The 17,512-nt window shown below is 44.4% G+C and overlaps 1 protein-coding gene across 7 annotated transcripts in view; it reads right to left on the bottom strand.

Annotated features, from left to right (window-relative positions):
• Window positions 1-17,512, bottom strand: part of DEPDC5 (DEP domain containing 5, GATOR1 subcomplex subunit) — a 95,767-nt gene that overhangs the window by 43,537 nt on the left and 34,718 nt on the right. For all 7 annotated transcript variants that reach the window (XM_032139849.2, XM_032139851.2, XM_058430999.1 and 4 more), the window contains exons 11-16: window positions 12,570-12,639; window positions 11,614-11,686; window positions 6,736-6,839; window positions 5,790-5,864; window positions 1,660-1,794; window positions 290-351 (exon numbers count right to left, since the gene is read on the bottom strand). In XM_032139849.2, the coding sequence (XP_031995740.2) occupies window positions 290-351; window positions 1,660-1,794; window positions 5,790-5,864; window positions 6,736-6,839; window positions 11,614-11,686; window positions 12,570-12,639 (519 nt within the window). The remainder of the gene's footprint in view (window positions 1-289; window positions 352-1,659; window positions 1,795-5,789; window positions 5,865-6,735; window positions 6,840-11,613; window positions 11,687-12,569; window positions 12,640-17,512) is intronic.

Raw genomic sequence — 17,512 nt, 5'->3', positions numbered from 1 at the left:
TAATTCCAGCACTTTGGGAGGCCGAGGCGGGCGGATCACGAGGTCAGGAGATCTAGACCACGGTGAAACCCCGTCTCTACTAAAAATACAAAAAATTAGCCGGGCGTGGTGGCGGGCGCCTGTAGTCTCAGCTACTCGGAGAGGCTGAGGCAGGAGAATGGCGTGAACCTGGGAGGCGGAGCTTGCAGTGAGCTGAGATTGCGCCACTGCACTCCAGCCTGGGTGACAGCGCGAGATTCCGTCTCAAAAAAAAAAAAAAAAAAAGTAAACAAATCCGAAATCTAATTACCTTGAACAATGGGACAGCATGTAACGGTTGCTCTCCCATGCACACCAAGTCCACACCAATTCCTAAAAAAAGAAAAGACAAAAAGAGTTGTGGGGAGGGAATGGCAGAGACAAACGTCGCTATCTATAAATCATGTTATTTAACTGGGTAGTAGGCAAAGCTAACTTACCATTGTATGATTTATAACCTCATAGTGCTGCCTATGCAACAAAGAAGTAAATACATGCATTTTGTCTGTTTCCTCTTTTCCAAGTGCCCTACTAACGTGTCACTATTCGGTGCTTGACAATTAGCCTTTGACTGTCCTTTGTTTAAAAAAAGACAACCAAGCTTCCATGTCTAAATTTTTAAGGCCAGAAAGGAATAGTAACTTTGTAATATCTCAGTAAAACAATCCACATCACTTAACAGAGCTTCTTTAGTGGCATCAGGATTTACTTTCCAAACTCCTTATTTTTTTTTGTTTTTGACAGTCTCGCTCTGCTGCCCAGGCTGACATGCAGTGGCACGAGATCACGGCTCACTGCAGCCTCCAACTCCTGGGTTCAAGCAATTCTACTGCCTCAGCGTCCCAACTCCATCTTGTTGATGAAACAAATCAAACTGGGGGTTGTGGGGCTGAGTTGGGGATACGAGGCACATCATGGAGGAAGGACTGGACTAGATTATCTGATAGTGCATCTGAAAATGGGCTGACAGCAGCTGGGTGCGGTGGCTCATGTCTGTAATCCTAGCACTTTGGGAGGCCAAGAAGGGCGGATCACGAGGTCAGGAGATTGAGACCATCCTAGCTAACACGGAGAAGCCCCATCTCTACTAAAAATACAAAATTAGCCGGGCGTGGTGGCGGATGCCTGTAGTCCCAGCTAGTTGGGAGGCTGATGCAGGAGAATAGCGTGAGCCCAGGAGGCGGAGCTTGCAGTGAGCCGAAATCATGCCACTGCACTCCAGCCTGGGAGACAGAGTGAGACTCTGTCTAAAAAAAAAAAAGAAAGAAAGAAAATGGGCTGACAGCACATGGGTCCCTTGAAATCATCCCTCCAGGAAGGCTTCTCTAGTGCCAAATATGTTTAGGGAACTCAGAGTACCCTGATACAACCTTTAGAGAAAAACAACCTACACTAACATATTAAAAACTGAGGAAGACCCGTCATTATGGAACCTGCTTATCTTTGCATGACCCAGCATTTCCCAAACTGATTTGATCAGGAAACTTTAGCACCTGACACCTGTTGACATCCACAGACGTTGTGACACACAGAACACTATGTAGAGCTCCTCATACTCTAAGAAGTCAGTGAAGCTCACAGTTCTAAGGGGAAATCAGGCTAGGAACATGTAGAGACAGAGCACAAACCAGAGAGCATTACCATTATCTATCATCCGCTGCTTGGTCAGGATCATGAGTAGGCGGTCCACTTCAAAGACACCCACCCCGGGCGTGATCACCACTGACATCTGCCCAGTTCGGTCAAAGTTGCGGTTGATGTAGTGCTTATCAAACACTAGAAATAAAACAAAAATTCCACAATAATGATGTTACAGCTTTTCAGAACCCTGTCACAGACAAGCATCTCTACACTCTCAGAGCATTCTGCCCATATTTTTATTATAGCAACTGCCACATTCTAGTTAAATGTATACGCATCTGTCTTTTCTCTTCCATATTAAGAACTACTTAACCACAGGAATAAGTTGCTGTCACCTTTGCTAATACCCCTCATTGACGCCTCATACTTGCCCTGTGCAGCCTTAAATGCTCAAATTTCATGCTGTGAGGGCTGGGTACGGGGGCTCATGCCTGTAATCCCAGCACTTTGGGAGGCCAAGGCAGGTGGATCACTTGAAATCAGGAGTTTGAGACCAGTCTGGCCAACATGGTGAAACTCCATCTCTACCAAAAAATACAAAAATTAGCCAGGCATGGTGGTGTGCACCTGTAATCCCAGCTATGTGGGAGGCTGAGATGGGAGAATCACTTGAACCCAGGAGGCAGAGGTGTAGTGAGCCAAGATCGTGCCACTGCATTCCAGCCTGGGCAACAGGGCAAGACTCTGTCTCAAAAAAAAAAAAAAATTCATGCTGTTAATTTAAACCATTCATAAATGAGTCTGTAGTAAAACTTTGATTATATATTATTTTATATATTATATATTATTTTAATATTATATGTATTAATTATATAATTAGATTATATTAGTATTAATTTAAGACACTATTTAAAAGGGTAGACCAAAATCTTGGGATGACTTTGTAAATCTGGCAAGTCACTTTTTATTTCTAGCCTCTACGATTCTTACTATGAAAAATCAGTGATATTCCAATATGACAAGAAGATTTACTAATAGAAGACATTATGCTCTAGAATTCCCCCAGCATCTGGGTACAGACATGTGGGAAGATGATATACATAGTGATGTGTATGCATATCATCACTTCCACCTCTGGCCAGTGGCAGATGGACACCTAACTGGAGCTGGGCAGATCAGACCCTCTCTACCAGGAATGTAAATTCCGAACAGAGAGCAGAGACAGAGTTGCTGGAAGCTGAAATATGGCTCTCATAATTCCTGTTGCTATGGTTCCCAGAGCCACTAAGGTTCTTCAACATGGTGTTTGAGCCTTTCCTGGCTGCTCCATTTAAGCCTCTGTATCCTTACAGTAAATTTCGCTTTTTGTTTAAACTAAATCAGTACATCTCTATTATTTGCAAACAATATATTTCGGCTAACACATAAATGTCAGGATAATCATACCACACTGCTAACAATGGTTCCCCTTAAAAGAGGACTGACACTGGGGAGCAGGAGGAGGGTATCGTTTTTTACTTGATACACCTCTCCATATTCGAATTCTAGCAACATGGTTACTTTTATAATTTTATTTATTATTTATTCATTTATTTGAAACAGTCTAACTCCATCACCCAGGCTGGAATGCACGATCTCAGCTCACTGCAACCTCCACCTCCCAGGTTAAGTGATTTTCCTGCCTCAGCCTCCCGAGTAGCTGGTATGACAGGCATGCACCACCATGCCTGGCAAGTTTTTTATGTATTTTTAGTAAAGATGGGGTTTCGCCATGTTGGCCAGGCTGCTCTTGAGCTCCTGACCTCAGGTGATCCCCCTGCCTAAGCCTCCGAAAGTGCTGGTATTACAGGTGTCAGCCACTGCAGCCAGCCTATTTATTAAAAAAAAATTTTTTTTTTTGACAGTGTCTTTTTCTATCACCCAGGCCGGAGTGCAATGGCGTGATCTCTGCTCGCCACAACCTCCACCTCCCAGGTTCAAGTGATTCTCCTGTCTCAGCCTCCTGAGTAGCTGAGATTACAGGTGTGCGCCACCATGCTGGCTAATTTTTGTATTTTTAGTAGAGACAGGGTTTCACCATGTTGCCCAGGCTGGTCTCGAACTCCTGACCTCAAGTGATCTGCCTCGACCTCCCAAAGTGCTGGGATTACGGATGTGAGCCACCATACCTGGCCACTTTTGTAATTTTTTTTTAAAGTAGATTTTAATTTTTATTTTTTAAGTAGATTTTAAAAATATTACCTAGAAGCAGTTGAGGGATGGGGTAGAAAATAATAACACAGTTTGAGTAAGTCAAAGAACCCAAGGAGGATCCTTCCAGTTCCTGACCATGAGAAGCAAATGAGACTACCAAATTAACTGGCCAACAGAAGACCCAAGAGCTAAATGTTGGTCATTACAACCATCTAATGAGAAGCTATTGCTTTAAATTAACTTTAGGGGTAGGTGAGTGGGGGCATCATCACCTAGGTCTGCGTCTGCAGGCATTCATAAAGAGACATGTATAGCTGTCAGAGGCCTTCAAACCAGAGCAACTCCATCTTGAATAGGGGCTGGGTAAAATGAGGCTCACACCTGCTAGTCTGCATTCCTAGGAGGTTAGACATTCTTAGGCACAGGATGTTTACAGTTAAGGGAACAGGTTAATAATGTTTATCCAATAGACTCAGGACTTAATAGACCCAGGAAATGCCCTGATGTCCCAATATCTTAACAATCAAAGCATTCTTAGTTTAGGAGTAAGTTTTGCAGCCAGGCGCAGTGGGTCACACCAGAAATCCCAGAACTTTGGGAGGCCAAGGTGGGCGGATCACGAAGTCAGGAGATCGACACCATCCTGACCAACATGGTACAACCCTGTCTCTACTAAAAACACAAAAATTAGCGAGGTGGGGTGGCACGTGCCTGTGATCCCAGCTACTTGGGAGGCTGAGGCAGGAGAATCGCTTGAACCTGGGAGTTGGAGGTTGCACTGAGTGGGGAGAACGTGCCACTGCTCTCTAGCCTAGCGACAGAGTAAGACTCTGTCTCAAAAAAAAAAAAAAAAGGCCGGGTGTGGTGGCTCATGCCTGTAATCCCAACACTTTCGGAGGCCAAGGTAGGTGGATCACGAGGTCAGGAGCTCGAGACCAGCCTGGCCAATACAGTGAATCCTCATCTCTACTAAAAACACAAAAATTAGCCGGGCGTGGTGGTGCACACCTGTAGTCCCAGCTGTTCAGGAGGCTGAGGGCTACTCAGGAGGCTGAGGCAGGAGAATCGCTTGAACCTGGGAGGCGGAGGTTGCAGTGAGCCAAGATTGCACCACTACATTCCAGCCTGGATGACAAAGCGACACTCCACCCCAAAAAAAAAAAAAAAATAGCATTAAGAGAAATACCTAATGTAGATGATGGGTTGACAGGTGCAGCAAACGACCATGGCACATGTATATCTATGTAACAAACCTGCACATTCTTCACATGTATCCCAGAACTTAAAGTATATTTAAAAAAAAAAAAAAGGAAAGCCAGGTACGGTGCCTCATGCCTATAATCCCAACACTTTGGGAGGCTGAGGCAGGTGGAACACGAGGTCAGGAGATCAATGTCATTCTGGCCAACATGGTGAAACCCCGTGTCTCCTAAAAATACAAAAATTAGCTGGGCGTGGTGATGCGCACCTGTAATCCCAGCTACTCAGGAGGCTGAGGCAGGAGAATCGCTTGAACCCAGGAGTGGGAGGTTTCAGTGAGCTGAGATTGCGTCACTGCACTCCAGCCTGGCGAGAGAGCAAGACTCCATCTCAAAAAAAAAAAAAAAGTAAGTTTTGCTTTAAAGATAATAATACAGATTCTTGAGAAAGACAGCAGTTACACAAAGAGGAACAATCCTTTGTCATGAGTGCTTGCAGCAAAGCACCTCTCCCCCATGACTTTTTGCTTTGTTATATATAAACAACCATGGTACCTAAAGTGGATGTGTTCCTCCTCTTGCTTTCGGGAATGCCCTGCTCTTTCTATGGAGTAGCCATTCTTTTATTCCTTTACTTTCTTAATATACTTGCTTTCACTTTATTCTGTGGACTTGTCCTGCATTCTTGCTTCTGCAAGATTTAAGAAACTTCTCTTAGGGTCTGGATCAGGACACCTTTCTGGTAACATAGCCACGTGGTATGCAAGATGCTGGCTCATGGCCAGCATCCTTACTCACCATTGAATGACAGATTGATGGCCTCCAGGTAGTTTCCTTGTGCTGAGGTAGAATTGTCTCCTTGAGGAAAGCCCTCTGAAGCAAATTATGCAAGAGAAAGAAAAACATCTCATGAAACACGAATTTTTTTTTTTTTTTTTTTAAACGAAGTCTTGCTCTGTAACCCAGGCTGGAGTGGAGCGGCGTGATCTTGGCTCACTGCAACCTCCACCTCCCAGGTTCAAGTGATTCTTCTACCTCAGCCTCCCGAGTAGCTGGGACTACAGGCGCACGCCACCACACAAGGCTAATTTTTTATTTTTAGTAGAGACAGGGTTTCACCATATTGGTCAGGCTGGTCTTGAACTCCTGACCTCATGATCCGCCTGCCTTGTGCTGGGATCACAGGCATGAGACATCGCACCCGGCTGAAAGATGAACTCTTAAGTGGCGGCTGAGCATGGTGGCTCGCGCCTGTAATCCCAGCACTTTGGAAGGCGGAGGCAGGAAGATCGCTTAAGACAAGGAGTTTGAAACAAGCCTCGTCAACACAGCGAGACTCTTGTCTCTACAAAAAAATGAAAAATTATCTGGGCATGGTAGTGCGTGCCTGTCGTCCTAGCTACCCAGGAGGCTGAGGCAGGAGGATTGCTTGAGCCCCAGGGGTTTATAGTATAATTACTCCACTCCAGTCCAGCCTGGGTGACAGAGTGAGACTCTGTCTCAAAAAAAAAAAAAAAAAAGAAGGCATCTGGCTCCACAAGGCCTCACTCCCTGAATTAGGGACACTGTTGAACTTACGGCATACGAAATGTACAGTTGGATCCAACTGGAAACAGAAATCTGACCAAAAGCAGAAACTACACACAGCAATGGGAGAGAAACAAGCACAAATCTCTTCTCTGTCTCCCAGACCCCTCCTACACTTCCTTTCCCCGCCACACCATCTATTACATGAATGCAGTACCTGCCTGTTCCAGTCGCACCAACACTGGATACTGGATGAAGAGTTTTTTAATGGTTACGAGAAGTGAAGTCCATTCTTCTCTTCTCTCATTCTGCACCACCACTCTGAAAAGAGTATTATCATAAAATGGATACTGAGTAGCTGATATGGTTTGGCTCTGTGTCCCCTACCAAATTTCATCTCAAATTGTAATACCCATGTATCAAGGGAGGAACCTGGTGGGAGGTAACTGGATCATGGGGATGGTTTCCTCCATGCTCTTCTTGTGATAGTGAGGGAGTTCTCACATATCTGATGGTTTAAAAGGGGCAGTTTCCCCTGAGCTCACTCTTTCTCCTGCTTCACCATGGTAAGACATGCCTTGCTTCCCCTTCACCTTCCACCAGGATTTAAGTTTCCAGAGGCCTCCTGAGCCATGCAGAACCATGAGTCAATTAAACCTTTTTTCTTTATAAATTACCCAGTCTTGGGTATGTCTTTACAGCCGTGAGAAAATGGACTAATACAGCAACTTTACATACAGAACATCAGGCTCCTTACAAGGTTTCAAAAAGAGTGTAATTGGAGTACAGTGAGCCGAGATCACGCCACTGCACTCCAGCCTTGGTGACAGAGCAAGACTCAAAAAAAAAAAAAAAAAACTCAGTGAGCTTATTTTTCTTCCAATCCAATTGGGAAAGAAGCATTAAAAAAAAAAAAAAAAAAAAAAAAAAAGAGGCTGGGCACGGTAGCTCATACTTGTAATTCCAGTACTTTGGGAGGCCAAGGCAGGTGGATAAGGTGGTCAGGAGTTCAAGACCAGCTTGGCCAACACAGTGAAACCCCATCTCTACTAAAAATACAAAAATTAGCTGGGTGTGGTGGCAGGCACCTCTAATCCCAGCTACTTGGAAGGCTGAGGCAGGAGAATTGCTTGAACCCAGGAGGCGGAGGTTTCAGTGAGCCGAGATCAAGCCACTGCACTCCAGCCTGGGAGACAGGGCAAGACTCCATCTCAAAAAAAAAGAGCATTCACCGTTGGTGACAACACAGAAATTGCTGCTAGGAAAACAAGATCTTCTACTTTAATGGTTTTGGAGGATACACTGGCTGTACAAATAGAAAGCCTTTAAAACACAGACTATCCTTTGACCTAATGGCTCCATTTCTGGCAATTTATCATAAAAACTAAGGATATGCTTAAAAACCTATCTGTAAGAATATTCACTGGCAATACTGTTGAGAATAGTGAAAAGCTGGAAGTCACCTCAATTTTCAACAATAGTAACCCAATGTAATTTCTATGTAGAAATAAAAAATGATAGTGGGCCAGGCGCAGTGGCTAACGCCTGTAATCCCAGCACTTTGGGAGGCCTAGGCAGGCAGATCATGAGGTCAGGAGATAGAGACCATTCTGGCTAACACGGTGAAACCCTGTCTCTACTAAAACATACAAAAAAAATTAGCCAGGTGTGGTGGTGGGCACCTGTAGTCCCAGCTACTCGGGAGGCTGAGGCAGAAGAATGGGGTGAACCCGGGAGGCGGAGCTTGCAGTGAGCCGAGATCTCACCACTGCACTCCACCCTGGCCGACAGAGCGAGACTTCGCCTCAAAAAAAAAAAAAAAGATACTGTGGAGCAGTGTGTTTAACATGGATTGGCATTTGTGATACAGTAAGCAGAAAATGAACGTTTATGGCTGGGCACGGTGGCTCACGCATGTAATCCCAGCACCTGGAGAGGCCGAGGCTGGGGGATCACCTGAGGTTGGGAGTTCGAGATCAGCCTGACCAACATGGAGAAATCCCGCCTCTACTAAAAATACAAAATTAGCCAGGTGTGGTGGCGCATGCCTGTAATCCCAGCTACTCGAGAGGCTGAGGCAAGAGAATCGCTTGAATCCGGGAGGCGGACGTTGCAGTGAGTTGAGATCGTGTCACTGCACTCCACACTGGGCAACAAGAGCGAAACTCCGTCTCAAAAAAAAAAAGGAAATTAAAGAAAACGAAGGTTTAAAACATATAAAAAGAGAACCACATGGGCCAGGCATGGTGGCTCACGCCTGTAATCCCAGCACTTTGGGAGGCCGAGGCAGGTGGATCACCTGAGGTCAGGAGTTCAAGACCAGCCTGGCCAACATGGTGAAACTCTGTCTCTACTAAAAATACAAAAATTAACCAGGCATGGTGGCGGGTGCCTGTCACACCAGCTACTCAGGAGGCTGAGGCAGAAGAACTGCTTGAACCTGGAAGGCGGAGTTTGCAGTGAGTTGAGATTGCACCACTGCACTCCAGCGCCTGGGTGACAGTGAGACACTGTCTCAAAAAGAAATAAAAACAATAAAACATGTAAAAAAAATCACATGGAGGCCCGGCGCAGTGGCTCATGCCTGTAACCCCAGCACTTTAGGTGGCCAAGGGCGGTGGATCACCTGAGGTCAGGAGTTCAAGACCAGCCTGGCCAAGATGGTGAAACCCCATCTCTATAAAAATACAAAAATTAGCCAGGCATGATGGCAGACACCTGCAATCCCAGCTACTCCAGAGGCTGAGGCAGGGTATTGCTTATACCAGGGAGGCGGAGACTGCAGTGAGCCGAGATCACGCCATTGCACTCCAGCCTGGGCGACAGAGCGAGACTCCATCTCAAAAAAAAAAAAAAAAAAATCACATGGAATGTGTGACCACATCTCTGTGAAAACTAATTTTTCCCCTAAATACAGATAATAGGGGTTGATTCACCAAAGTAATGAAGACTATATTCGGGAGATGGAATTGAGTGTGCTTTGAATTCCTCTCTACTAAACTATACTGGTGTGCTTTTGTTGTTGTTGTTTTGTTTTTTTTTTGAGAGAGGGTCTCACTATGTCACCCAGGCTACAGTGCAGTGGCATGATCTTGGCTCATTGCAGCCTCGACTTCCCAGGCTCAAGTGATCCTCCCACCTCAGCCTCCCAAGTAGCTGAAACTACAGGCGCACACCACCGCACCCAGCTAAGTTTTTGTATTTTTTTGTAGAGACAGGGTTTTCCTTGGTGCCCTGGCTGGTTTCAAACTCCTGAGCTCAGGCAATGTGCCTGGCTCGGCCTCTCAAAGTGCTGGGATTATAGGTATCAGCCACCACACCTGGCCTATTTTGTGATTTTCCTAAAATGAACCTGTACTGTTTTTGCAGTAAGAAAAAGATAACCAGTTTCTCTCAATCTAAAAAATGTTGAGGATGACTTTTTAATGACGTAAACTTTCATATATTAAAAATATATAGTCATATACACCTATAAATCTACATTCATAACTCATATATTCATATTCATGCCTTATATAGTATTTTGTATAACTGATTATGCTCAAATTAATTCATATTCATTATACAGATAAAACTGCATATACTGCTAAGTCAAAAGAGCTCTCACAGTTCCTGGAATTCACTGAATTAGAGGTATGCAGAATTCATCTGCATAAGGGGATGAGTAGAGGTATCAGTACAACAGATGGCCCATCACTTTCATAAAATTCTCCTAGGGGTACAGGATCCCCCAACAAAAGATCAACAAATAATTTAAAGTATAATCCGTTTGAGGCTGAGGAATACAGTGGTCAAAAAGCATCGACTCTGAACTAGATTGACTGTGTCAGGTCCATGCTCCACTACTTAACATTTCGTGGACTTTGGATAAGTTACTGAAACTCTGCGTCCAAATTTCCACATCTGTAAAATGGGGTAATGGTATCTATCCCACAGGGATGCTGTGATATTTAAATAAATCAAGGCATGTAAAGTGCTTAGAAGAGTAACCCATTCATGTTAAGTCCCGTAAAAACAGTAACTATTACTATCTGATAATCATCTCAATTAGATAGTGGTGTCAGCTGGGCAAGGTGGCGCCCGCCTGTAATCCCAGCATTTTCAGAGGCCGAGGTGGGTGGATCACCTGAGGTCAGGATTTGAGACCAGGCTGGCCAACGTGGCGAAACCCCATCTCTACTAAAAATACAAAAAAATTAGCCAGGCGTGGTCGCGGGCACCTGTAGTCCCAGCTACTTGGGAGGCTGAGAAACGAGAATCCCTTGAACCTGGGAGGCAGAGTCTGCAGTCAGCTTACATGACCACTGCACTCCAGCCTGGGCGAGAGAGTGAAATTGTGTCTCAAAAAATAATAATAACATTAAACACGATAATGATATTGTGGTCAGATATAAAAATGCCTTTTTTGAATACGTATAGGAATAAAATATTACAATATTGATAATTTACTTAGTGGCACTGAAAAAAACAGATGAATCAAATATGACAAAATAATAACTGTTAAATTCAGGTATTGGGTATATGGGCTCATTATATTATTTGCTCTTCTGAATGTTGAAATTTTTCACAATAAAACATTTAGAAGGTCTAAATGCAATGTGATATCTTGGAGACGGCAAGTACACGAGTGCTAAAATCTAAAAAACATCTGAATTTCCTTAATAGTAATGTACCAATGTTAACCTAGTTTTGACAAATGTAACTTGGTCATGAAATGTTAATATTAGAGGAAACAGAGCAAACAGCATGCAGGAACTGTATTATCTTTGAAACTTCTCTGTAAACCTAAAATCATTTCAAAATTAAAAGATTTATCTATTTATTTATTTATTTATTTATTTTTGGAGACAGGGTCTCACTCTCTCCCAGGTTGGTGTGCAGTGGTGTGATCTCAGCTCACTGCAACCTCCATCTCCCAGGCTCAAGTGATCCTCCCACCTCAGCCTCCCAAGTAGCTGGGACCACAAGGGGCTAATTTTTTGTATTTTTTGGTAGAGACAGGGTTTCGCCATGTTTCCCAGGCTGACTTTTTTTGAAGTTAGGAAAGAAAAAACTAATAAATATATAAAAAGTATAGCAAAGCACCCAAACATACTTGTAAAAGTCTTCATAGAATCTCCCCTTGTGATCCTGTCGAATTGAGGCTCGGTTTATTTCAGGAAATTCATCTGAAATAGAGAAAACGGAGTATGCAGTTCAGATTGAGAAGAGAAATTCAGTTTTGTCAGCTTCCTCTTCTGGGTTAAAGATTTGCATCACAAAAAAATAAAGATGGCCGGGCGCGGTGGCTCATGCTTGTAATCCCAGCACTTTGGGAGGCCGAGGCGGGCAGATCACGAGGTCAGGAGATCGAGACCACAGTGAAACCCCGTCTCTACTAAAAATACAAAAAATTAGCCGGGCGTGGTGGCGGGCGCCTGTAGTCCCAGCTACTCGGAGAGGCTGAGGCAGGAGAACGGCGTGAACCTGGGAGGCGGAGCTTGCAGTGAGCCAAGATTGCGCCACTGCACTCCAGCCTGGGCGACAGAGCGAGACTCCGTCTCAAAAAAAAAAATTAAAAAATAAAATAAAATAAAATATTAAACAATAAAATAAAATAAAATAAAGATAACTGTCGAGACAAGGTCTCATCTGTCACCAGATTAATACAGTGGCAAGTTCTGACATTCAACCTCCTCCTTCAAGGTTCTCCTTTCTCAACCTCTGAGTAGTGGGATACCACCACACCGGTAATTTTTTTGTTTTATAGGAGAGGGGGTTTCATCATGTGGCCAGGTGGTTTCAATCCTGACCTCAGGTGATCCCCCACCTCGGCCTCCAAATTGGGGGTTACAGGGTGAGCCTGTATTAAGTTGGTTTTAAGATGAATCACAGCCTACAGACCTCTTGCATCCACTAATGGACTGTGCTACTTTCCCTTTTACACTGTCCCCGTAACAGAAAAGATGGGAAGGGTGGAAAAGTGCAACAAGGAAAAAAACGAAAGGAAATAGCTGGGGTGGGGTTGGGGGAAGCTTAACAAAAAAACAACTGTAGGAGAGAGTTACTCACCAACAGATTTTGCATCATAGAAAGTTCTAGAAAACAGGACCACTGTCACTTCATGACTACAGTTCTTCTCCTAAGCATGAGTAGAGAACAACAGCGTTGAAGTTTGTTTCATTTACTTCACTATGAAGCAGACTGCATGCACATAATATTCTTTTTTTGAGATGGAGTCTTACTCTGCCACCAGGCTGGAGTGCAGTGGCGCGATCTTGGCTCACTGCAACCTCTGCCTCCTGGGTTCAAGCAATTCTCCTGCCTCAGCCTCCCGAGTAGCTGGGACTACAGACGCACGCCACCATGCCCAGCTAATTTTTGTATTTTTAGTAGAGATGCAGTTTCACCATGCTGGCCGAGATGGTCTCGATCTCCTGATCTCCTGATCTGCCTGCCTCAGCCTCCCAAAGTGCTGGGATTACAGGTGTGAGCCCCCGTGCCTGGCCCTTTTTTTTTTTGAGGCAGAGTCTCACTCAGTTGCCCAGGCTGGAGTGCAGTGGCACAATATCGGCTCATTGTAGCCTCCACCTCCCAGGTTCAAGCAATTCTCCTGCCTCCGCCTCCCACGTAGCTAGGATTACAGGCGGGCCACCCAGGTAATTTTTGTATTTTTAGTAGAGACAGGGTTTCACCATGTTGGCCAGGCTGGTCTCAAACTCATGGCCTCAAGTGATCTGCCTGCCTCGGCCTCCCGAAGTGCTGGGATTACATACAGGTGTGACGCCCAGCTGCACATAATATTTTTAATCCAGGCAGCTCAGCAGCAGTGCACAGTATTGAATAGCTTCATGTAATTATAGGCTACAGTGCAGGGGACACAGCACTGCCAAGAGTCAGAAGACCTAGATGGAGTCCTGGCCCTGAAACTTGCCACTATGTGACCTTGGAAAAGTTATCTAAAGTGCCAGGAATGTGGAAAGTCATTGGAAAACTGCAAATCAGCAGTAAGTAATGGTGACTGTCTCCCAGTTCCCCAGTAGCTGGGACTACAGACATGCGTCACCAGGCCCAGATAATTTTTGCATTTTTTGTAAAGATAGGGTTTCGGCTGGGCGTGGTGGCTCACGCCTGTAATCCCAGTGCTTTGGGAGGCTGAGGCGGGTGGATCACCTGAGGTCAGGAGTTCGAGACCAGCCTGGCCAACATGGCGAAACTCCGTCTCTACTAAAAGTAGGAAAATTACCCAGGCAATGTGGCTCACGCCTGAAATCGCAGCTACTCGGGAGGCTGAGGTAGGATAATCACTTGAACCCAGGGGGTGGAGACTGCAGTGAGCCAAGATTGTGCCATTGCACTCCAGCCTGGGCGACAGAGCGAGACTCTGTCTCAAAAAAAAAAAAAAAAAAAAAAAAAAAAAGAGAGACAGGGTTTCATCATAATCCCCAGGCTGGGCTCAAGTGATCCACTTGCCTTGGCAAAGTGCTGGGATTACAGGCATGAGCCACAATGCCAGGCCTACAGTATTTTTTAATTTCTGCAGAATTGTGGTCTAGGGAACAAGAACAGCACCCATGGTGGTGGATTTAAGAATCAAAGGCACTCCCACACCCTATTAGTCTCATAGGATGAGGGTGGGGGTTTGCTCCAGACTCAGCGGTATAAGCCAAGGCAAAGAACTACCTTTGGACAGGGAAAGGGACTAATGAGAATAAACATTTCCATGGAGTCTGGAGATCAATATCCTGGAAGTAGGGTGTTTACAGATGAATATGAAAAGTGGCTCGTACCAGTTAGCTAGCAAGCGCAGTTTCAGTTCCTCCTGGGTCTCTGAAGACAACAGCCTATACTGACCAACCCCATCTTTATCCTAAGTATGCTTAGTGACTACAGAATTCAGCACTCACTATATAAGGCACATAATATAATGCACATTTCATGGATGTATCTCAAGTGCACAGAAATTCCTAAATACAAGCCACAGTACCCAGAGCAGAGTGCTAGGAAACAGCAGACCTTCACTGACTACCAATTAATTCACTGGACTCCAAGAGCTCCAAACTCAGCACCCTTACCTAATTTTAGTGCAAGTGATATACAGGAAAACACAACGGGCTCACAATGGGCTGATATGGGCATGGAGTGTCTCAACTCATAAGTGATGTGGTGAGAGGGTCTATTATTATCTCCATTTTGCAGTTGAAGAAATGGAGCCTCAGAGACTAATCCTTGGAGATCAAAAAGCTAAGCAGCCAGGCATGGTGGCCTGTGCTTGTAGTCCCAACTACTGAGGAGGACGAAGTGAGAGGATCCCCGGAGCCCAGGAGTTCAAGACCAGCCTAAGCAGCATAGCAAGACCCTCTTAATTAAAAAAAAAAAAAAAAAAAAAAGCAAGCTGATGAGATCATTTAAAACCCAGTCTGCCTTAATCCAAACTCTACTCTTTTACACTACATAATGTGACTTCAAATACTTTTTCATCAAAACGTTTTCATGTGAAATCAAGGTGAGATAATTGAATGAAATAATTTTTTAATTGTGGCAAATACATATAAATATTGCCATCGTGACATTTAATACATTCACGATGTTGTATAACTATCACCATTATTTGGATCCAAAACATTTTCATCACCCCAACAGGAAATCCCAGACTGATTAAACAGTCACTCCCCACTCTCAATCCCTGGCAACCACTAATCTCTATATTATATATTTACCTATTCTGGACATTTCATATAAATAAGATCTTATGATTTGTATTTGACCCACTATGTCTGGCTTCTCTCACTTAACATGTGTTCAAGATTCATCTATGCTGTAGCATGTGTTAATATTTCATTATTCTTTATGGCAGAATAATACTACATTGTATGGATATACATTTTATTTATACTTTAGCTGACAGACATTTGTTATTTGTGTTATCCTACTTTTTAGCTAATATGAATAATGCTGTCAAGAATATGGGGTAGGCCTGTAATCAGCACTTTGGGAGGCCAAGATGGGCAGATCACTTAAGGCCAGGAGTTCGAGACCAGCCTGGCCAACATGGTGAAACTGCATCGCTACTAAAAATACAAAAATTAGCAGGGTAAGGTGGCGCACACCTATAATCCCAGCTACTCGTCAGGCTGAGGGACGAGAATCGCTTGAACCTGGGAGGTGGAGGTTGCAGCGAGCCATGTTCGAGATCGCAGCACTGCATTCCAGTCTGGGCGACACAGCAAGACTCTGTCTCAAAAAATACATAAATAAATAAAATAAAGAATATGGAACCAGTTGCGGTGGCTCACGCCTGTAGTCCCAGCACTTTGGGAGGCCAAGGCGGGCGGATCACCTGAGGTCAGAAGTTCAAGACCAGCCTGGCCAACATGGTGAAACCCTGTCTCTACTAAAAACACAAAAAAATTAGCTGGGCATGGTAGTGGGCACCTGTAATCTCAGCTATTTGGGAGGCTGAGGAAGGAGAATTGCTTGAACCCAGGAGGCAGAGGTTGCAGTGGGCCGAGATTGCACCATTATACTCCAGCCTGGGCAACAAGAACAAAACTCCGTCTCAAAAAAAGAAAAAAAAAAATAGGCTAGGCACTGTAGCTCATGTCTGTAATCTCAGCACATTGGGAGGCCAAGGTGGGAAGATCACTTAAGCTCAGGAGTTCGAGATCAGCCTGGATAACATAGTGAGACCTCATTTCCACCAAAAAAAAAAAAAAAATTGGCCAGGCATAGTGGCACATGCCTGTAGTCCTAGCTACTACAGGAGGCTGAGGAAGGAGGATGGCTTGAGCCCAGGTGATCAAGGCTGCAGTGAGCTATGATTGCGCCACTACACTCTAGCCTGGGCAACATAGCGAGACTCTGTCTCAAAAAAAAAAAAAAAAAAAAAAAAAACAGTCATCCTAGTGGGTGTGAAGTGGCATTTCACTGTGGTATTAGTTTGCATTTTCCTAATGACTAATGATCTTGAGCATCTTTTCATGTACTTGTTGGACATTCATATATATTCTTTAGAGAAATGTCTATTCAAGTCCTTTGTCCATTTGTTTTTTTTAATTTAATTATTTTTTAATTTTTATGGGTACATAGTAGGTGTTTATATCTGTGGGGTACATGAGATGTTTTGACACAGGCATGTAATGTGAAATAATCACATCATGGAGAATGGGGCAGCCTTTGCCCATTTGTCAATTAGGGTTTTTTTCTTTTCGTTCTTGAGTTATAGAAGTTCTACATATTTTCTGGATATCAGACTTTTATCAGAGGATAATTTGCAAATATTTTCTCCCATTCTGTGGGTTGTCTTCTTTTTTTTTTTTTAAGAGACAGGGTCTTGCTCTGTCTGTCACCCAGGTTGGAGTGCAGTGGTACAATCATACTGTAGCCTCAAATTCCTGTGATCAAGGGATCCTCTTGCCTCAGCCTCTTGAGTAGCTGAGACTACAGGCATTTGCTAATGCAGCCAGCTAATTTTTTTCTATTTTTATTTTTGTAGAGACAGGGTCTCGTTTTGTTGTCTGGGTTACTCGAACTTTTGGCTTCACGTGATTCTCCCACCTCAGCCTCCCAAAGTGCTGGGATTAAAGGTGTGAGCCAGCATGTCTGACCTCTTCACTTTCTTGATAATGTCCGTTGATGCACAGAAGTTTTTTTGTTTTTTTTTTGAGGCGGAGTTGCGCTCTGTCACCCAGGCTGGAATGCAGTGGCGCGACCTCGGCTCACCGCAAGGTCCGCCTCCTGGGTTCACGCCATTCTCCTGCCCCAGCCTCCTGAGTAGCTGGGACTACAGGCGCCCACCACCACGCCCGGCTAAATGTTTTGTATTTTTAGTAGAGATGGGGTTTCACTGTGTTAGCCAGGATGGTCTCGATCTCCTGACCTCGTGATCCATCCACCTCGGCCTCCCAAAGTGCTGGGATTACAGGCGTGAGTGAGCCACCGCGTCCAGCCAAAAGTTTTTAATTTTGAAGTCTGATTCAACTGCTTTTAATTTGGATGTTGTGCTTTTGGTGTTA

The sequence above is a fragment of the Hylobates moloch genome, unplaced genomic scaffold (assembly GCF_009828535.3).
Source record: "Hylobates moloch isolate HMO894 unplaced genomic scaffold, HMol_V3 SCAFFOLD_19, whole genome shotgun sequence".
Taxonomy (NCBI): domain Eukaryota; kingdom Metazoa; phylum Chordata; class Mammalia; order Primates; family Hylobatidae; genus Hylobates; species Hylobates moloch.
This window is presented reverse-complemented; position numbering and strand designations above follow the sequence as displayed.